The sequence below is a fragment of the Terrapene carolina genome, unplaced genomic scaffold (genome assembly GCF_002925995.2).
Source record: "Terrapene carolina triunguis isolate 2854851 unplaced genomic scaffold, T_m_triunguis-2.0 Scaffold96, whole genome shotgun sequence".
In the NCBI taxonomy this organism is placed as follows: Eukaryota; Metazoa; Chordata; order Testudines; family Emydidae; genus Terrapene; species Terrapene triunguis.
Window position 1 is genome coordinate 36,639,973 of NW_020664447.1, and position 12,214 is coordinate 36,652,186.

General features: G+C 43.3%; 1 protein-coding gene across 1 annotated transcript in view; it reads right to left on the minus strand.

Annotated features, from left to right (window-relative positions):
* Positions 1-12,214, minus strand: part of MAP3K9 (mitogen-activated protein kinase kinase kinase 9) — a 70,385-nt gene that overhangs the window by 18,751 nt on the left and 39,420 nt on the right. Inside the window, exons 3-4 of the mRNA XM_024218808.2 lie at positions 11,912-12,092; positions 3,769-3,917 (exon numbers count right to left, since the gene is read on the minus strand). Coding sequence (XP_024074576.2) covers positions 3,769-3,917; positions 11,912-12,092 — 330 coding nt within the window. The remainder of the gene's footprint in view (positions 1-3,768; positions 3,918-11,911; positions 12,093-12,214) is intronic.

Consider the following 12,214-nt stretch of genomic DNA (forward strand, 5'->3'; position numbering starts at 1 on the left):
GAACTCAAAATGCAGTAAATTATTCTATTATATAGCTCCCAAAATACAGAATTTAAGGCATCATCTTACCACAACATGTACAATTCTTAGCCGCTCCAAACAGGCAACAGTATATAAAAGGTGCTCAGGTACTATAGCAATGTGGGCCAGAGATATTAAATAGAGAATGGTGTATAATAAAATCCCAAACTCTTAAATTATCAAGCTCCTGCTTTTAAAAATACCATCATGTTAAGTGGATGATCTGAAACTCTCATGACCAGGAAAATCCCAATCATTCAATCCCCTCACCTCAAATGTAGGCCCCCTTCCTCAGCAAATGTCAGTTTTTCATTCTACAGTTTGTCTCCTAGTGCAGTCTTCATAGATTCCTGCCCGAGTGATACACTTATTCCCTTTAATGCTAGACAACTCCTGCATGCCAAGCCCCAACAGGAATTCAGATAGGAAAGGCCTATCACATGACCATAGTCCCAGAGGTGGCAGAGTAGAACAACCTCAACCCCACAGTTGCAGATACACATGCTGTAATGCAGAGGGCCTTCCCAATGTGTAAATGTAACCATCCCTTCTAACCAATACCTGGAGGGGCTGAAGCACAGGCTTCCCACATGGCCAAGGGAAGTTGTGCAAATTGTGCAAGAAAGTGCAATATTGCTTGCTTTTTTGAAGGAGAAAAAAAAAAGGAAGTTTAGAACATTCTAAGAACATTAATATTCTACTGATGCTTTATAATTTTAAAATTGCCATTTAGATTAGAGGACATCATGAGCCAAATTCATCCCTGCAATAATTCTATTAATTTAACACAGTTGCACCAGGGATTATTCTGAACTCCTATTTCTTATCCCTTTTGACTCTGCTGGGATTCTGATTTTGCATTTTTTTTTTTATTTTGGAATTATTGCAATTCTCCATTTGGGAATTTTGATACTGAGATTTTGTGCATCAGGATGCTGTTCTTTAGGCATCTGGTTGGGTCCCAAAAGCAACACAGGAATGAACATTTTCATGGCTCACAAGATGCTTCTTATATCTATGTGCAGAACCAGGGACATCCAAAACTGCTTTGTAGCCTCCCTGCTGCTGACCAATTAGTGATGATGGGCGATACAGAAAAATTGTCAGGGGCATAATCCCTGCCCCTCTATCCCAGTTTTTAAGCATGGCAAAGCAAACATGACCCAGTGTAAAACAAAGTGCTACAGCCAGCCAAGTGCATGAGTGAGTGAGCTTGATAACTATGCAGGTGGTCCATGGCTTTTATTTTCCCAGGCATAGAGCTGCCATTATCTGCACTAATGAGGACAGCTGTAACTTACGAATCTTTTCTGAAGAGGGCAAGTTCATGTTTGTCATCTCAGTAAAGACCACCAGAGCAGTAATTCAAAAGCAAAATCAGCATTAGGGGAACCAGAGTTCACCAGGAAGGGAAATGGTGTTTTTGACAAACAATTTTGACAAAGAGTGAGGAAAGTGATTGTTTTCTTATTCCCTTCCAGTTGTTCTCCCTGGATATCATGAAGCTAAATGTTCAAAAGTGGAAGTGGTGGTTGCTCTATGGTATTGGGTTGAAATATAGGGCATACAACTTTATTTCACACCCTCCAATATTTTCCACCCCACCAACACCCACGTTTGATTTTAAGAAACTCTGACCCCCTTCTCCTAAGAAACACGGTCAGTAGAAAATGCACTGAAACGATGACTGCTCCATGTTGTCATAAGCTCTTTTAGACTGAGCTTGCTGCACTGGATTCTTTGTGCTGTACTTAAATTCACTGGCATACAATTGGATTCCCATTGTTCCCATAGCATGTCCTGTGTATCTGACATGGGGAATCTCAATGAACAAGTTACATTGTTTCCATCCTCAGTGGCTACTATACTTTCAAGTGTTCATTTACAGTAATTTCTTGGTAACCACATCCACCTGACAAATTGCTCCCAATTTCGTAACCAGACTGTCACGTAAGGTCATAGTTGTAGTAATGCAGATGTATGTACTGTATCTGCAATTCTATTGTTTGTAATCCTATGGCTCATTGTTTTAGCAAAACATTATGCAGAATTCTAGATTTTTAATTGAACTGTTTGTAATCTGTATCCAAGGACAGAGAAAGAAAAGTATTCCAGAAGCAGACAAACCTCCCAGTGACACCTACTTAAGTCAAAGGCAAGTCTAACCCACTAGCAGGGGGAGTCAGATAAGCTGGGTTTATTTCCAGCCCTGCCACTAACTCATTGGGTGACACTTAACAAGTCACTTCACCTCTCTATGTCTCCGTTTTCCCCATCTGTAAAGTGGAGGTAATACTACCAGACTCACAGGAGGTTGTGAGGTTTGATTCTTTAATGGCTGTAAAGCGCTATGAGAGCCTCAGCTATAAGGCACAAAATAGAAGTTCTAAGCATTCTTTTAGAATTCTATATACATATTTTGATAAAAATTAAGAATTGGATTGAGTGGATGGCTCAGGGGACATTTGCAGAGTTAAAATAGCCAGAGAACCCATCTGGGCCATCACCTGAATTGCACCCTACAAAAGACTATTCCTTCCTTTGGTACTATATTCATACTATAACTCACCTCTGGAAACTGATTTTTTTTTTTTTTTTAAACAAGCCTTCAACCACCTGGGGCTTTTCAGCATGTCAAAGTCATGATTAAATCCCCCACAATTTGAGTATGACATTACCAGATTGATGGGGATACAGATGATGTTTAGCACTAGTACTATACAGAACTTTACATTTTGAGAATACTATATACACGTTAAGCTTCACAACCCTCCTTTTCCTTTGTGAGATAAGTGACTCATCAAAAGTCACATACCAGGCCCATTTCACCACCAGTGTACTGCAAGTAGCATTCATTTCAATACTGCAAGCAGATACTATTCCATTGATTACAAAAATACATTAATGTGGCCCACCAAGTCAATGGCACAGCAGGAATAGAATTCTGATCCCCAGCCAAGAGTTCAATTCACTAGACCAGTGGTCCCCAAACTTTTTACCTCGCGCCCCCCTTGCCCCATCTGTGCCCCCTCCCCCTGAGCTGGTAGTGGGGCTGAGGCTCCGGGAGGGGGGACACAGACAGGGGCAAGGGGACAGAGGCTGGGGCCACAGCTGGAGTCGGGAGCGGATCCTCGGCCAGGGCCTGAGGCCTGCAGCTGCAGCTAGGCGCAGAGTCCCGGAACCTTGAGCACGGGGCTGGCAGCCACAGCCGATCCCCAGGCGCGGGGCCAGGGAGGCACTCCCTCCCCACCCCCTGTGGGGGTTGGTGAGGGACCCAGCTGTGCCCCCCCAAATGTTACTCTGCACTCCTCTAGGGGGCACACCCCATAGATTGAAGACCTCTGCACTAGATCATTCTGATTATATATAATAGTGATAATAGTATTAGCTATCAATAGGCTCAAGCTGCAAAATTCAGAAGTAGACTTAGATTTCAAATACTCCAAATGTGGTGGTATTTGGATCTGGGGGTTTGGTGTAAGCTCATCACCCACAATCAAGACTGCAAGATGACAAGAACATCCCCTTCCCCTCTTCACAAAGGCTTTTATTTCTGCAGCCTAGAGGTCTTATGATACAGTAACTGTCATCGCAGACTTAGTATGGCTTCTGTAATAACATGGTCCACTGAGTAAAACCATCTAATTCTGTGGTCTGAGCTACTGAAACCTACAGAAACAGGCACTCATGGAAAGCACTCAAGAAAAATATATAAACACTATCTCTCCCACTACAATTGGCTCTTACCTTCCATGAGTTTGGCAAAAGGTTCTGGACATGTGGATGGGATCGGAAGGGCAAGTTTATTCATGGCAACTCCGTATGCTACTGCTAGACCATCAATTCCTCGGAATGGTACCTCCCCAGTTAGCAGTTCCCAAAGCAGCACACCATAACTATTGGGAGAGAGACAGAAAGTGTGTGTTCGGCTATAACAAACACTTTAATAAACCTCAAGCAAAAACAGGGCATAAGACTCTCTTATTTATCACGACTGCCTCACATATAAAGGATACTAAATAAATACGACATTTACAAACAAACAAAAATTAAATGGACTAGTACGTCTGTACACAGACCACCTGCTTTTGTGGGATGTTTGGCCAGTATTAATCTGTGCAGCTCCCTCTTCCTGAATTTAGTTGTCCTGTTTTGGCAAACTCCCTTTCCCTGAGGATGTGACAGGGCTCCTGATTTGTCAAAGTTACAGAAGCACAGTCAATATAGCAACAATTAGGGTTTTACTCTTTTTAAATGAACAGTTTACCATTTTCATTTTGAGCAGTAAATACTCTTAAGAAACCTTTGCACAATTTTTTTTAATTCTACCATCTAAACTCTCTAAAAATAGAGCATGTAGCAAAATAGTCTATGTGGATCTGTACAGAGACTGGAATTTTTTTCTTTAGACAGAATTTAGTCTTCCAAATATTTTCATTGTGCTCATTACTGTAGTTTTCAAGTACCTTCAATTCTAAATCACACTTTGATGGATTTCTGTACCTCTCCATCCCCCAAAAAGATAGCTTTTATATGCTTGTATTGATTTGGGATGGCTAGGTCAAGAAGTGGCTATGCTTTACTTTTTGCTCTGAAGGCAGAGCGATTTGTCGTCTCTCTGATCATTCTGGTTCACAAGCCTGTAGAAGTAATTTCTGTGGCAATTTAAAGACATGGACTGATCTATGATTAAATGTTGTGCTCCAGAAATAAATATTTTGTTATACCACTCCTGCAAAATACTTGAGTACTGATTATTTGGGGGATGTGTGGGAGGGATGCCAGCTCTTTCCTATAATACTCTACTGAACCTTAAAGAAGGATGTGTAGTGACAATCCACCCAACAGCCTAACGGGGTGGGGGGGTGGGGGGGGGTAATAAGCCTGCCAAATTATATTTTTGCATAAATTTCATATAACTGTATACACTCAGGTACAAAACTTCAGAACCAGATGCCACTCCATTTTAAAGGTTATGCTGTTACAAAAGTGCAACATGGAGAGCTGATTGTGTTTATGGGGAGCAGAGGGCTAACTAGATGTCATGTATATATAAATCTAAAAATAAATATGTACATTGACAAGCCATACTTTAAGTATTAGTCCTATTCTCTTTTTCATGACAATGAGCCCCAAGAAATGGGAAGGAGGAATGCTTATTAGTACTACCCTAGTTTAAGGATTTCATTAACTCTGAAAATGTCAATAAGAAATGCAGAAAGTCAAGCAGTTTTCAACAATACTGTGTTCTTAGACACCAGTAATGACATCTTAAGGACTTAGACTTGAGTCTGGAATTTTAAAAAAGCCATTACATAGAATATCAGGGTTGGAAGGGACCTCAGGAAGTCATCTAGTCCAACCCCCTGCTCAAAGCCCCAGAGAGATTTTTGCCCCAAAACCCTAAATGGCCCCCTCAAGGATTGAACTCACAACCCGGGGTTTAGCAGACCAATGCTCAAACCACTGAGCTATCCCTCCCCCCGTAATAAATTATGATTTATTCCTTCTAAGGAGTGTTTGCTTTCTGACAAAAATTCTAGCATAGTCCCTAGTAGTCAGCCTAACAAATTTCAGAGTGCAATGTGGATAGCTCAGAAATGTGAGGTGTTTTTCAGAAAAGGGGAGAAAAATATTTGCTTCGAATTAAGTCTTGTGAGAGTCTGGGTAATCTACATCTGGATCATTTAAATGATGAGAGAAGTTAGGGAAACAGAAGATGAGGACTTTAAAAACACTATAGTGTCCTGCCTGTTTTGTTGTTGCTAAATACAAATTATTTTCTGATTTCCTATTAAATCCCTCTGCAATGAACCTTGAGACAGGTATCGGGGGGGAGGGGGGAGAGAAAGTAGGGCTAGTAGCAGAAAAGGGAAATATGGCAGTGGAAAGGGGAAAAAATAGACTTGGCAGGTCTGTTGGGGTGCGATGGAGTGTTCCATCACACACCCAAGTGGAAGGGGTTAATGGAGGCCTTGGGGGCCTGCCACACCCCCTCCCAGAAAGAAGCAGGGGAGGTGAGTCCTCCTAGCAGGCTAGGGAAGCTGCATGGAGCAGCCAACCAGGGCCCAGAGAGCTAGTATCAAAAGAATACAGGGCAAAGGAGAGCGAGTTGCTGCGAGGAGCCTAAGGAGTGAGAACTGTGCAGGCTGCAGCAAAGGTAGCACCTTGGACAGAACAGTTGCTGGCAGGGACCAGGGGAACAAGGAGCTTCTTCTGGCTGGTTGCTGGGACTTGCTGGCTGAATGCCCTGAGAAGAGGGAAAAGAAGGTGCTGGGGCCACCGGGAAGTGGCTCAGTGAATTGAAGCACCATTGAAGGAAGTTAAGGAGACACAGCAGGAGGCTGCTATCTGCAGGGTCCCTGCGTCAGGACCCAGATTATTGGATGGGTCCAGGTCCCCCCATTCACCACTGGGGAAATGGCTTGACTACTGAACAGTAGTACCCATCCTGGAAGTGGGAAATACAGATGGTAACTCGGCCAGAGGGCCGAGTCATGAAGAGGACTTGGACTGAGGCAGGTTTGCAGGCAGAGAAGATGATGGGAGAGGCATCACCTGGAGAGGGCGCACTGCCTGGCAGAACTAATCCCCATGATGGTCAGCAGGAGGCACCACTGTAGTGAGTGGACCTCATCACTCTGAAAAATCTGACTTACCAACAGCTGTACTGGGTTTTGAACATTAACCATCATCTATGATGTTATCGCAAGAAAGAGTACTCCCATAAGAGGCACTTCTGCCAGCAGTGGTGACATATCAGCTAACCAGTGTTTGATACAGCAACTTTATTTATGGAAGTTCAGTTTTTAGAGGTTTTTCCCCATGCTGTGGTTAAGGAAAGACTTGGCAGTGAAACACCATCCCAGACCATATCCCCAGGCAAGCAGGCACCACGTTTGGAATAACCTGAAGTGTCTTGAACCAGGTAGATGTGTCTGTACTGGACATACTGACTCTCAGAATTGGTTTGTGCTCCACTATTGACACTAGTGAGCATGTGATACAACTAGGTCCTATTGTACATGAACTGATGTACCATTCACAATTTACTGTTTATTTAGCATTCATTCAGAAGCATCCCACAGCACTTTTCAAATTCTAGCTATTACTTCATCTACTACTGAAATATCTCTGGAATGAAAGAGGGCAGCCATTTAGCGCTGACAGCAACACAAAAGAAGGGAAGGAAGCACCAAATCCGATTTAAGCCATAAGGGAAATTTTTAAGTGATGTGAAGTTGGAATATGAATCATGTCCTGTTTTTTATTTAGCAACTGATGTGACATAATACAGTAGAAGGCAATACCAACCCAATATACCATACACTGCTCTGTCATGTCATTCAGTTTTATGAGACAGATGCAGAGGTTTAAGGAGATTGACAATGTCCCGTTGAGCCTCTTAATACTAAGAAGTAGTCTGTCTCTCGTTTCCCTGAAGGAGCAGCTCCAGCAACAGATCACACATGCTACTCTGCACATCGGTATTCCTCATCCAGGAGTAGCACCAGAGTGAAATTTACCAGGTCCCTCAACAGTCTCACTCTGCAGCTGCTGCTCCTATCAGTGCTGCTGGGCAAGTGTTACGAACATGATACTCCCTCTGAGGGAAATTTCAAAAAGCAGAGGGGGATGGGCAAATATGGGATTCCAGCAATCCCATGCTGAATTTAAATGCTTGCAGGAGACATGATTTTGATTCCTGCTCCCAATCCGGTCACCATCTCTTCTGTAGGGTGCTCAGAATTCTCTGGAGACAACGTTCTCAGCCCCAAATGGTAAGGGAAGGCTGCACTTTTCCAACTAATTAAGAAGCGATATTGATAGATATTGAACACAGTGTCTTTCAGCCCCTCTTAAGCAGAAGGTTGGTGGTCATAAAACAGAAACCAGAGGGTGGAAGAGGCTAACACACAGCATTCTGAAGTGTTGTTTGGACTTTAATTACAACAGAAACCACATAATACTGACTGTACACTCAAGTGAACCAACGTTCATATGAATAATTAATCATCGCCTAGTAATCCAGTAATCCTTTAAGCCATTTAACATCAGGTTCAATCCTACTCAGTGGATTTTCAGGGAGTCGGAGGGGCTATGTGATATTGCCACCTTCCCTGATGTCTCTGAACTTATTCAAAGGTCTTAATTTCCTCTCTGTTTTTTATTTTTAAATGTCAGTAGTGCCCTATTTTCCTTCTCTGCCTCCCCCAAGAGTCTGCACTTAACATGAAAAAGGAATTTCACCCCCTCCCAACAAGTGATAGCAAAGTCAGACAGGGGATCCAAAGGATGGAACCCCCCCAGCCCAGTTCCTTCACCTTCCCAATGTAAAACCCACTGGGAAAACAGACACTTTCTATCAAGAATGAAATCTCACTTCATTTAAAAAAAATCCTGATTATAATTTAGTGCTGACAAATAGTACTGGACTGAGAGCATGGGAGACTGTTTATCCTCGGAACAGGTATAGCATGCAGTGCTAGCTTCCCCCACCCAGCCCTACTCAACCCTGACCTGGAGGGACCACCACTGAAGCTGAAAGGGAAGTTTAACTTCACTACTGACTTCTTGGCTTTTCTGCTAAGGGCTTGGCTACACTTGCGAGTTACAGCGCAATAAAGGAGCCCCGGGCGCACTAGCTCACTCCCCGTCCACACTGGCAAGGCACGTAGAGGACTCTGACTCCGCAGCTAGAGCGCTCCTGGTACTCCACCTCGGCGAGAGGAATAATGTTTGCTGCGCCTTGGCTACAACGCACGGGTGTCAGTGTGAACGAGGTGTTGCGTTACTGTGCTCTGATCGGCCTCCAGAAACATCCCATAATCCCCTTAAATCAAGTGGCCATTCTTGTCATTGTTTTGAACTCCAGTAGGAATGCGGAAATGCCCTTTCAAAGCTCCATTTCTGACAGCCGGCATGCAAGCCGTTACTGTGGAATGCTGTGTGAGAGAGAGAGAGGTGTGGGGGAAGGGGAGGTCTGCTGGTGTCTGAACTTACAAGACAGCATGTTGACATGCTCTCAGCCCCCCAAAACCCACTCTCTCCCCCCACATACACACAACACACTCCCTGTCACACTCCACCCCATCCCTCCCCATTTTAAAAGCACGTTGCAGTCACTTGTATGCTGGGATAGCTGCCCATAATGCACCACTCCCAATGCCGCTGCAAGTGCTGCAAATATGGCCACGCCAGTGAGCTTGCAGCTGTCAGTGTGGACAGACTGCAGCGCTTTCCCTACTGCGTGCTACGAAGCCTGTTTTAACTCAAAGTGCTCTACATCTGCAAGTGTAGCCATGCCCTAAGACTGCAAGCAAAGAGGATAATTAGTGATTTTGAGATAGTGGCTGGACAGTGGTCATGTGATAAGTACCTATCCATTGGGATAGGAACTGCCACCACTGACTCATTTCACCTAGATTGCTGCATAGTCTGTTTCAGTCACAACAGACTTGGCTGGATTCAAATTTGCATTCTAAAAGGTAAGTATAAGCCTCTATATCCAATACCCAGCCTCTGAATCATCTCCATCTGCTAGTCAGACACGTCTAAATGATTCCAATACTCTATTCCCACAGGTGAAAATTTAAAATTCTGGGCAGATAACTGGTCTGAGAAGTGCCAGACATGCATCTTGTACATATTTAATTAAAGAGGCTAGGTGATATTGTGGCATCACTTCCTGCATTATGGTAATATCACTGACACGGATAAAGAAAAAAATTATTGTAAAAAATGTAAATGTATCAAAGTGAAGTACACGCAGCGGTTAGAAATTTCCATGAGAAAATGGAAAAAACCTTGCTATACCCCTATATGGCCTGCTGGACTTGCATTTCTCCTCATTAATAAAATGGCTCTCTGGGGAAGTGTTTACTTTGAGATTCCTCCCTTCCCCCAAACACCCATTTTTGGATGTTTCTAAAAAACAGCTGAGCATTCCAGAATGTGGGAGAAAGGAAAATGCACCAAGGAATAAATAGGGGTAATGTCCTATAAAACAACATTTGAATACTGAAGTAGTTTGCTGGGCATGCCCCTTTCCAGGTGAGCTACATCCATGGATGAAAGGTGCTATACAAGAGCAAGGTATTATAGATACCAGCAGAAACCACACCTACAAATAAAAAGGTATGAGCAGTGATGTTTGGTGGGTGGCAAACAACAGATAGGAATCACAATTAAGTAGTTACAGTACCCAGCTGATATCTACTTACTGTATGACCATGTACAAGTTGCAATCTCTGCGCTTCATTTTCACCCTTTGCAAAGTGGAAATAAATACCTATTTTACCTGACAGGGCTGTTGTAAGAATTACGTGTCTATAAAGTACATTGAGAGCCTCAGATGGAGGGACTGTTTGTCATGTGTTTGTACAGCATTGTCTATGACTGGGGCCCTTAGGTGCTACTGCAACATAAAAAAAAATAAGTGATAATAGTAAGGCATGCATGCTAGGTAAGTGCAAAATATTGTTTACCAGCAAGCCTAACTGGGGCACTGGTGGCAGAAACCACTCCTCAGAACATTGCTGTGGCCTATAATAAGCATCTTCTCCAACAGCTACCTGTGCATTTGTGCATCAAGGAGATGAGCTGGATAAGACCTCTGTCAAAAGGCTAGGACCCTCATTCAGACAGGAGCTCTTCCAATAAATTAAGAGACTTTTTAGGAAAGGTGTTGGGATAAAAGTTTGCATACCTCAGGAAGGGAGACAGCTAATTTTGTTGTTCTTATAGAGATTAATTGTATGGATGCTTATCAGTCAAATTCCAATCTGGCAGTGATTAGCCAGGAGAGTGGTGTGGGGGAGAGACATGTCTAATAGGATAAAAAAAGTCTATCCTGTCAAGGATTTGAACAGCATGCTTAGGTAGGAGTAGGAGTCTTTAATTGCGTCTGTTTGTGAAGAGGCTAATGCTCTCAAATGATAATATTGCCTGGGTGGCATTTGCTCCTCTATACGTGTATCTCAGACACCAGGTGGCCAGGGCCCAATGCCCAACTGGACCATGCTCTGTTCAACACACCTCAACTGTGATCCTACAAGTGCCAGTATCTTGTTGGCAGGACTAAGAATACCACAGAAGCAACAAATATTTCAGGCCTGTGGAGAAGCAGAACATTGTGGCCCTCTCACCAGCGAACCTCTCCAACTAAAGAACACCACAGATGGCTCCAAAGGGAGATTCATTCTGTTCTCTGTGAGAAGGCTGGTAGCCAGAAGACAGGACTTTGTAGTTGATGTGAAACAAGGAAAATGGGGAGAGAGGCTCACAGGAGGATTATAATACTGTGCATAGATATTATAGGTTCTCAACATGCTATACACATTCATTAAGGTCTTGTCTACACTGAGCTTTTTTACTCCTGGGGAAATTCTGTGCCACTGCACAAGATTTAGGAATGAAAGTAAGGAATATCATGTCCAGGTAAAACTCCCCCTGCAGTTTAGATAGACAGAATGTAATACTAGAGCTGGAATACTGCCAGAACATCAGCTGAATCCCTCACACTTGCAAAAATTAACTCTTTAATAATCACAAGTGGATAGGACCTTGATTTTGTGTCTTATTCAAAAGACAATTGTTAAGTAAGTGCACAGATTTTGTTTTATGTACTGCAGAGGAGTGAGGGTAATGGAGACTGGAAAAGCACACGTCCGAACTCATAAAGCAACAGCCAGTGTTCTGGATTCCTAACCCCCAAAGGAGGGTGATGATACAGCAGGATGGAAAGCTAGGGGACACAGAGCTTTAGTAAAACAGGAGTTTGGGGATTCGATTAACCAGGATTGGTACTGTATTAAGCATACAGTAGGTTGTCTGGCAGTCCCCAGCACTTAAATGTTTAGTATCCAAGTACTCAGTGCCAAATCAATACCTCCACACATCGCTGCCTTTGGAGAACATGGAGGAGCGGATGACCTCAGGAGCCATCCAGGCATATGTTCCAGCTGCACTCATTTTGGTGGTTTTATGCCATTCTCTGGCCAAGCCGAAATCCGTGATCTTCAATATCTTGTTGCTCAGGTCTCCATTTTCCACCTTCTCAAGTATCAATACTGGAGGGAAGGGGGAAAGGGGAAAATGAAACATGTAAAGTGAGGCTAGGATTTATCCATAAAGATCTCCTCCCCACCAAAGAGAAGCCATTTCCCAAATTTAAGTCTTGCCTTAGCTAATC